This window comes from Necator americanus, chromosome IV, assembly GCF_031761385.1.
Source record: "Necator americanus strain Aroian chromosome IV, whole genome shotgun sequence".
Taxonomy (NCBI): domain Eukaryota; kingdom Metazoa; phylum Nematoda; class Chromadorea; order Rhabditida; family Ancylostomatidae; genus Necator; species Necator americanus.
In genome coordinates, this window is record NC_087374.1 from 18,453,455 (window position 1) to 18,463,598 (window position 10,144).

The 10,144-nt window shown below is 39.0% G+C and overlaps 1 protein-coding gene across 2 annotated transcripts; it reads left to right on the plus strand.

Annotated features, from left to right (window-relative positions):
• Nucleotides 1-396: 396 nt before the first annotated feature.
• RB195_001799 (uncharacterized protein) lies at nt 397-7,945 on the plus strand (the record flags this gene model as incomplete). 2 transcript variants are annotated; one of them, XM_064198747.1, is made up of 15 exons in its annotated part: nt 397-511; nt 1,251-1,323; nt 1,439-1,534; nt 1,589-1,704; nt 1,810-1,900; nt 1,989-2,112; nt 2,179-2,268; nt 2,953-3,093; nt 3,163-3,257; nt 3,369-3,435; nt 3,519-3,674; nt 4,757-4,878; nt 5,870-5,912; nt 7,197-7,256; nt 7,913-7,945. In XM_064198747.1, 15 exons carry the CDS (start codon nt 397-399, stop codon nt 7,943-7,945), a joined length of 1,422 nt encoding a protein of 473 aa, XP_064054628.1. The 2 variants fall into 2 exon arrangements, with proteins under 2 accessions (XP_064054628.1, XP_013291735.2); XM_013436281.2 differs by lacking the exons at nt 5,870-5,912; nt 7,197-7,256; nt 7,913-7,945 and having other exon boundaries at nt 4,757-4,915.
• Nucleotides 7,946-10,144: the final 2,199 nt, after the last annotated feature.

Here is a 10,144-nt window from a genome sequence, read left to right on the forward strand (position 1 = left end):
GTTTCTTGTTGTTGCTGCGTAAGATCTCGTACACCAGACGTGATTAATCAAACAAAAATCATCTCCTAGTACGAGGTCAACTTGCCGCTCCTCTTCCTTCTTTTTAATCTCTCTCCCACCTAGCCAACCTGCGCTGTGTCTAACACTTCTCTCAGTTATGTTTGTGTATGCAATACCTAATAGATTCTCCCTGTGTAAGCATTTCTCTTTTACAGGTAGAGATACTTTTGTTGTGTTTATCTTTGTAGTGTTGGCATAATAAATTTGTAACTCAGTAGTGTGTGTCTGACAAACAGGCGTCTAATTTCGTCGAGAGCTACTGTGTGTAAAAGATGAACATTTCAAGTGAGAAACTCTAAAACTGTAGGAAGAGTGAGTCGCACATTGTGTTAAAGGATGGTCGTGTTGACGACTGACAATCATCCGGGTGGCGAGAACACTATCCCAGGCTTGGACCGAATTGTGGAGGGATGTCGACTAATGGTCAAGATGACGACACAAAATGAATACAGTGTGTTTAATAACTTGTATACTATTTTGTTATAGTGAAGTGCGATAAAAGCGGAGAGTTCGTTTCAAGCGATTCTGTTCTAAGGTAAACTAGTGTTCAAGCTCAATGTGAGAAAAACAGCTTGCAAAACGTCGGTTTCTGCAGTTCCCAACCATTGAATTTACTCTTGAATCCTATCATCCTCGCTGTTTGGTAATTTTCTGGAAGATTGATTGCAACTAGTAGACTGTTGAGGGAATATTGACTTCACCTTTGCAAAAAAAAAACTTGTTAGTATTTCAAGATTCAGGATTACGTATTATTTTCGAAATGAACATCAAATGCATGGATACCTCACAACTTTTGTGTGAATAATGATGGGCATGTGTCTTTCCAATTTGTTGGTAGTTGTTTCGAGAATCCTTGAAATGTGCAGTGAATAAATCTGAGAAAAGTAACTAACCAGTCGCGCATGTATGCCAGCGCAAGTTGATATAAAGAGGATAGGATTTGGTAGCAAGGTTTCCCGGAGTACGCACTTTCTTCAGTGTATTATATCAACATTGTTGCGGCGTATTTAAAAGTTGCTTTGTATAGTATTCGTAATTTGATATTAGTCAAACAAGTATACTCGTATATTTAACAAATCTTTCCTTCTTTTAAAGAACACATAAAATAGGAGAAAATAAAGATAAGAGAAAAAAGAAAATAAAGACTGACAAGCTTTCTTCTTGTTGTTGAAATTTTCTTCATATTTCAGGAGATGCGGAGGTACTGTTGGTTCGAAGCGATCCATCGCGTTTTTACGTCCACTACATTGATTGCAATAGAAGGTACTGTTTATACTGTTCATTGCATTTGTTTTCTTTTTCTTTTTTTATGCTATTTTGGTTTTCTATGTAGCGTTCTTCCAACCCTCTTATTTTTACAACTGTTTTTGAGCTTTAGACTAGACGAGTGGGTCGGTCCAGAAAATCTCAACCTGGATTCTTTACGAATGCCACAGAAAGGAAAGAAAGGAGGAGTTATGCAATCTGTGGAGAGGTCAGAAATGAACATTTCCATTCCTTCCTCTTCAGAAAGTTCTTATCCTTTCAGCACTTCGGCTTCCGGGTCACCAGAGAGAGAGATGAGCAAGAAGAGTGCGGCTATGAGGAAGAGAAAGGCCGCCACGATGGACGAGGATAGCCAAGATGGAATTGGTCAGAATGGAGGTATTTCTTTCGAGTTGTATGCCAGCAAATATTTTAATGTTGAGAAATCTAGAGAATCTACGTTAAATTCTTCCTCGAATATTGAGCACTAATCTCCTTTTCTAGCTCCAAGCACACGAGGATCCATGTCACTGGTTGGCCACAGCGAAGATGCCCTGACGCGGATTCGTAATATTGAAATGATCGAGCTAGGAAGGTTTGTGGCTTCCAACGCTCTTTTTTGACATTTGTTCATTGATGTAGTTGGTGCTTGAGTGAATCGTGAGTTGTGCCTCGATTTTCAGGCATCGAATACAACCGTGGTACTTTGCACCATATCCGCAACAACTTGTGCATTTACCATGTATTTACATATGCGAATTCTGTTTGAAATATGTCAAGAGTCAAACATGTCTAAAAACACATATGGTAACCTGTTTTAAGTTTAATTTGGTTCCTATGTATTTAAGATTTTCGAGTTTCGTGATATTTTAGAAGAAATGCTATTTAAAACATCCACCTGGTAATGAGATATATCGCAATGAGCCGTTGTCATTTTTCGAAATCGATGGACGAAAGAATAAGGTGGGACTCAACGGAGTTGTTTCTTTCTCTGGTAGAAACATTTCCGGTATCTATTTATTGGTTGTTTCTTTTGAAAGGTGGTGCATCGTAAGGTAGTAGTTATTTGCGTGGTATGACTTCTTTTTTTATTTAATCTAGGAATGATACTTGATGAAGAATGTTCTCGCAAATAAAGAACATTTCGACTTTCGAAATAAAGAGCAATAAAGGACTTTTTGCTAGGGAAACCATTTTACAAACATTCCAGTTTGCGTTTGCAAAAGTGTGCTTGGCCTTATCGCAAGGGTTTATGAATACGTGACTTATGCAATGAACTGCGGAAGTCAGCTCATTTCCCAAGTCAGTGTTTTCAACCCTCCAGACAGGTCTAGTTTCAACTCATCGATTCTGAAGGGATGAACGAATTGGTTGGCTTTAGAACGATTTCGACCATGCAGTCGCGAACTTCTTATCTCTGAGCTACACCCACTCCATTTCTTGATGTTTTAAAAAATTTCTTTTTCTGCTTTAGTTTCACGTGAATGGAACTCTAAAAGCCTGAGATCCCTGTTTCTCTTGACATCGCTCACACTGTTCACTCATTCTTTTGTGTTTTCCGCAACCATTTTCAGTCTTTTTCATTCGATTTAAACCCTTTGCCAACAGGATTTTTTTGATTGTGTTGTTATCACTGATCATTTCCAGGCCTACGCACAAAATCTATGTTTGTTGGCGAAGCTATTCCTAGACCACAAGACGCTTTATTACGACACTGATCCTTTCCTTTTTTACGTCTTGGCATTTCTAGATGATCGAGGATTCCACATCGTTGGCTTCTTCTCGAAAGTTTGTGAAATCTTTGTAGTTTCTTTTCATGAGGGATCTTCCTTTACCTTTATGTCATTTTCTTCCTAGGAAAAAGAATCTGCAGAGGAGTACAATGTGGCCTGTATATTAGTATTGCCTCCATATCAGAAAATGGGTTATGGTCGATTGTTGATAGAGTTCAGGTGACTTCAGATTTCTGATTCAGATATATTTCTGTAACTGAATTGTTGCATTCCGAGGTCTTCTTGTAGATTAAGGCACGTACACTTTTTTGATCATTAAGATTTTTTCAGTTACGAGCTCTCCAAGGTCGAAGGTAAGACGGGATCTCCTGAGAAACCTCTCTCTGATCTTGGTTTGGTTGGTTCTCGTTCCTATTGGTTTTGCAAAATGCAAAATTGGTTAACGAAAATATGCTAGTGATTGTCATCTGCTCTATTTAGCTTTCTTATCGAAGCTTTTGGTCAGCAACGATAATTGAGAAGTTGATGCGTTTCAAGGAGGAAGAAATTACCGCTGGGGAAGAGCGTGCGATTTCTGTGATGGATCTGTCACAAATGACGTCTATTCGTAAAGAAGATGTCATATCTACTTTACAGGTACAATCGATATTGATTGTTAGAGTGATAAGAATGGAGAATCGTGCACCAACAGCAGTATTTAGTTTTTTCTAAACAGGAATTAAAAAGGGAAAGAAGAAATAATTTAAAGAAATAAGGGATCGCAACTGATAATTTGGCCTGACCAGTCTCCTTCCTCGACAGATTTATCGTTCACGAGCTAGCGTAAAGTTTGCTAATTCAAGATAATAGTTTTGAAAGTTCCAATGAACTTTGTATCTTTGTTATTTCTGCACTATATAAGATTCAATTTATAATCAAAGTCCTGCCAAGATTCTGAGTTTTTTTCTTCTTGCTAATGTGACTAGCCTTTGTTAAAAGGTGTTGTTCTTCTTTTTCTCTTGCCAGTTGACAGCTTGCTGATGAGTTTGCTGATGAGCTTGTTGAGTGTATTTTCAAACTGAATTTCGTGTAAGGAATAGTACTCCCTTGTGCAAAAAACGTCAACCGTCGAAACCTAATTGTTTCAAGCTAGGAAAGTCTAAAGCGGCGTAGAACTAATGAAATGTCCTTTGTGATTGTCACCACAATTAGAATGTTCTAGAAAGAGTAGTCGTTTATTTCCTGACTCCTCATATCCTCATTTGGTTGAGTTTTGGACTTAGTGTATGCACGAAGCTATCCAAATGCATTTTATGATTTATGTCTTCATTATGATGGGTGTATCGCAGTCAGTAAGAGGTTCCGATGTAGCTGCACCGGAGGTTCAAAATGAAAATGAAATCCGCCATAATGCCAGGCAAGCCCTCTATCTCTTCGGGATGAATTGGTACAGACTTGTCTGGTAGGACAAAAACACTGGCTTGATTAGTCGACTAACCTCACAAGTTATTTAAGGCTGCGCGGGACGTTCATAAACCTCAAACGAATTCCATTTCCACTGAAGTTGGAAGTAGGAATTAATCAACGCCGTGCACTTTATCCTTATCCTTATCTTCGCTAGTCGTAGTCTAAGTGAATCTGAAGAGGTTTTTAGGAGTAGATTTTCCTTTATTAGAAAGAAATGCACACACTACGCTACTATCTCTTTCGACTGCCGCGCACTAATGCATATTTTTAAGCACCTCAACCTCTACAAATACTACCGCGGTCAGTATGTGATCGTAATCACTGATGAATTGAAGAATGCATACAAAAGAATGTGTGATAAAATCACCGTGCGGATCGATCCGAGCAAGCTACGGTGGCAGCCCAAGGATTGGAGCAGACGGAAACTATAGCCGTAGATGCTTCATTCGCGTCCTTCATTTGTAGTGTACCGTGTGGGCAGTTATTTCGTTTCACCACAGATCTTTTTTTTTCTTGGTGACCAAAGTTTGTAGATGTTATCGGTCTATATAAAGAATCTTCGATTCTGAGAAGCTGCCAAGCAGCTGTGTAAAGATGATTATTGTGCTGTTAAATGTACATATTTATTACATGTTATAATTGTAAAATGAGTATCTTATATGTGTTTCTTTCGTGGATGTACCTCTTTTCTATTGATCAAGGTCTCCTGGTTTCTCGAAATTGTTTTTGGCGAGGCTATCTTGTTGACTGTTTATCGTTTCACCGTGTTTGCGCATAGTTTTATGTACCTCATTATATACTGATCCGGCGGATGTCTGTTAATTCCGGTCTTTTTCTACTGTTTCATGTAGTTTGATTAGCTACATCATCAAGATTTGTACATATTACTTTTACATGATGATGTCAAAATTAGGTTTGAGAAACATTAATAATAAAGTGATCACATTTATATTTGTCAAGGTGCTAGAAGTTTTTTTTTCAGGTATGTTATTGTTACGCTCAGGAGAAATACTGTTCTATATACAGTAACTATTCTATAGGTGCAATTGTTACTTCAGACATTCATACATGGCTTACATCTCAGAGACATCAATGAATTATTTTGAGCTCAGCTAGGACTTTTTTTAATTGAAAACCTCGACACTTCTAAAAATCATCTCTTTTTAAGGGGAAGGTGACAGCTCCGTAAAAGCTGGACGTCCTTGCAATGTGAGGAATGCTTTAGTGGAATTTGTTTGCCGACTAAAATGGAAAAATGTGTGCACGAGTTCCGATGACTAGTGGCATGATTACGCTTCAGTGTGCTCAAAGCTACGTCCAGTCATTTTCGAATGTGCTGTCAGAGACCGCATTGGGACAGGAAAAAGGCAAAAAAGTGTATTCAGTGCGAAGAAGTCTCCATGTGCGACTTTCGATAAACCTCGGCATGTTAGTGCTTCAATAATTGTTTTCTTTAGTAGAGCCGTACACGAGGTTGTTATAATCCTTTATTCGTGTATTATATGTATATTCCTTTATCCTTTATTCCTTTATCTGTCGCCATCGTGGAGCTCCCCCCTAGTAACCTTAAGCAAATACTCATTGGGAATCGCCTATATGATCGTATTTGCACGACACCGGAGTGTAAAATATGCCCGGATAGCAATGAGAGTGATTGCATGAGTTCATGTGTTGTTTATAAGATTTCCTGTGTGCAGTGTGATGAAGAATACACAGAACAAACAGCTAGACCACTATGTATTCGAATCAAAGAACACCTGGACGGCAAAAGGAAATCATGTGACTTCACTCCATTGGGTGGTCACAGGGTGCGGCATCATAACGGAGAAGATTTTGAAGTTAAGATCACGATTTTGGCGCGCGAACCTAGCATTGTGGCGCGCAAGGCTCTGGAGGCTTTTTGGATCCACTTCAAGAGTCCAAATATGAATCGCAAGGAGGAATGCCTCTCCATTACGCGGGAACTCGCGCCTTATTTAAGGCTGATATTTGATTGCGCTAGTCACCTCACATCAGGTATCTAGCAGTGACAGGATAGTCAGCTGATCCTAAGGTACGATGTTTTCTTCGACTGGTAGCTATGAGGTCCAACGGTTAACGTAGGACTTTCTTTGTTGGGCGGATAAGGCGTTTGATCGGATTAGTCACGTTCGATTTCACCCCTTTCAGGCTCTGAAGAAGGCGATATTGCCGAAACGTTAGCCACGAATAAAGGATTATAACAACCTCGTGTATGGCTCTACTAAAGAAAACAATTATTGTATTCAGTGCATTTGGACTCAATTGTAGATGACTGGTCTTTGTTCTTTAATTCTATAATTACCTATAGTTTATCGATTGCAATTGGTTTACCGCATCTGAACTCTGCCACCAAAGGAACTGAATTCTAAGCCTTTATTTCTATTATTACATTAGTCTCAAGACGAAGCACTCACTTATTGGGATATTACTGCACGAAACCAACCCCATTTAAGGTAAGTTTATTGACTGGCACACTCAGGAAAGAATAAATTTTACGAACTCGACCACTTACGAACCATAAGCTTGCCTTAAATGGGGTTGGTTTCGTATTAGACTAGTGGATGAGGCATTTAAAACTGGTTCTACTAGTTACACTCAGTCATATCTAAGTCAGATAATTCTACCTGATCCACAAGCTAAACATATCTGTTATCGACGACCTACATATGACCACTGATGACTAATTTCCAGGCACTGAAACCAAACGATGGTCTCCTAAGCAGGCTGAGGTTGTCATTACGACTGTTTCCAGTAGGTAGTCGCAAATTTTTGTTTTGTGTACTATATTTCTTTTCACATAAAAACACCGCATGATAATGTGTTATAGTAGGGTAAAAACGACATGAACCACAGTGCAGCTGCGTAAGCGGTTGCGCTCGAAGCGGCGCGGTGGAGACGCGGTGGAAGCGAGGTGGAACCACCGCGAATTTCAATGAATGGTGGTAGCATGGATCCTCACTCGAACCTCGCCGCTGCGCTCCACCACACCTCTTCGAGCGCTACCGCTTGTGCAACTGCATCGTGCTTCATGCCGCTTTTACCCTACCAAACATACAAAATTAGATCTAAATTTCCGTTTTTTTAGAACAAGGACTCTCGCACAACTAGAACTGCAGTTCGACTTTTTTTCTCTATCAAAATTATATAGAAATATAAAAGTATTAGATGTATATCAACATCACATATTAAAATGTGTTAGAAATACGGAACTCTTCTAAAGACCAAATATTCACATGAATAATTCAAGGAAAACACGACTGATTTCTGACGTTTCTTCATATGTCCTCGTCTTAGCGTTGAGGGGATCTTCAAGAAAACAGCTATATTTTGGTCTCAGATTCGCTCAGTAGTTTGAAGTGGAATTTCTTTGACTAGTTTTTGTGCTTCGACCATTTTCTCTTTTGCAGAATCTCATTGCCACCACTGCAGCTGTTATCTAACGTTCGCCATCGTTGTTGTTCTCTTCAGCACTCCTCCCTCTCGATGCACCACCACCTATCGGTCTATACTGTAACACGCTCAGGCAGTCGTTAGTCTCGTATCCATTATACCCTTTCTCTTTTGCATCTCGCTTAATTGGTCTACTTATTTTATGACTCATAGACAATCTTTGTTCGTTTTCTTGGAAATCTTCCTTTGTAGACGTAGTTTTTAAAAAAGGTATGACAAATATGTTGTCTTTATTATTACCGTGCTACTATGAAGTATCTCATGAACGCAGAAACTCCTAATCTGAGTGGCACTTGACGCGCTTAAAAGGGTGGTCTTTATGTTTCGAGATGCTTAAAGGATTAAAAAGGAATTCTCTGCTACTTCATCAATTGGCGTTTGAAAAATTCCCTGTTTGATGTCCCGCTGAATTACTACTCCTAACTCATGGAAAATAGAACGCCAAGAAATATACTAGGAAAATCAACCCCAACACTGAGTTCTTCAGAACATGTTGATAACAAGGTTAATTAAATTAATTACAATTTAATCCATTTATTCCCATAGTGTACAATGTGAAGTAGCGAGAAAAATTATGGGTGGAGGGAGTATTGTTTTATTGTCTGTTGTTTTCAGTCCAGCCTTTGAATGACCTTGATCATAGAATCATGCAAAACGGAAAACATAACGGATTAGAAGCGCGCGATTAGCTGTTAAACCTGCTGTTCCCTGCATTTTTAGTGATATTATGGAAATAATATGAGGTGATCATATGGTATTTACCCGACGTTTGACTTTTTTACTGCTTACATAAGTCAGTTTAACGCAAAGACTGTTTATACAGCAAATGTAAATATAAGCCAATTCTCACAAAAGCAGTGACAGTGACTGCTCTACCTGGTCTATCCACTTATTTGGTAATTTGATTTAATTTGATACCTGATCTGATGCGATCCCATTCACGATTTGAAGTAGAGAAGGGTGTGCCAGTAGCCCTTGATTGTGAACTATCACTTGCCGTTCAACGTGGTACTTCCTTCTTGGGTACTTCTAGCAACTGAGCAACCTTATTTTCTCGACTGTCCATCTTTCCATCTTCAACTTCGCACTCTTTTATTTCCACTGGGCGGATCTAATAACAAATGTAAGTAAAACCTCGCGAATGCAAAAGTTTTTCAGGATATTCGTGACGTCTATGGGAGAGAGAGGAAGCACATGTCATCATCAAAAACACGCCGCACTTAGTTTATCCGTTGCAGGATTAGTGTTTCCTAGTGTTTCTTATACAACTTACAAACGAGTGGTAATTTTTGCATATTTTCAACCGCTACTTTTGAAAGAAAAAAATCTCCCGAAAAAGTAACGATTTGTAAGAATTTGGCTATAATGGCTATAATATTCAAGCCACTATAAAATTGATTGTACACAATTGATATTTACAGACGGTTTTTCACTTAATCAGTTTAGAAAATATGCAGTTAAGGCCAATAGTATCGGTAACTTTCACCACTAAACAAAGATTGTTGCTGCTCAAAACACTCCTATCCTTTGTCCAGTAATATCCACATAGAAGTTCTTGGTAAGCCGAGAAAGTAGACAGAACGAACTTCTCCATACAAGAGATTAGCAGAATCTTCGTCAGGGTTTTAAGAGAAAAAGCATCGATTATAACCAATAAATCTGCCTTCTGCCTAGCATATGCCGCGTAATGTTTTATTCGAAGCGATAAGCTTTAACGTTATCGGATGAAATCGTCACGGTGCATTTTTCTGAATAACTGTGCTATCTCTGGAATGAAAATGGTATCTTTTGATAATTTCAAAAAAGATTCAAAGGAATGCCTTCCGTTGCGATGTTCTCATGATTTAAACACCTGACTGCTTTCAAAAGAAGCACCTATGTGGCATTGTTGGTTATGACGCGGGTATAGGAAAAAACAATTTCTTGGGTGTTTCTATGAGATCTACTGAACTCCTTTACCGAAAGAGCTCGGTGCAAAGTTGGGAAATCGCTCAAGGTGATAAAGTTTTGGGGTGCATTTTTACGAATTCTCGCGACATCCTCTGTATCCCGCTACGTCGTCATTAAGTTGATCGTGTACTTACCTTGTGTTATGGGACTCTGTCGGAATTTACACTGCTCAGCCATGTTTTGGGTCTTCCATCTGGCTGAGAGAAGCTCTACCCTACTTCCACTACAATTAGATTCTC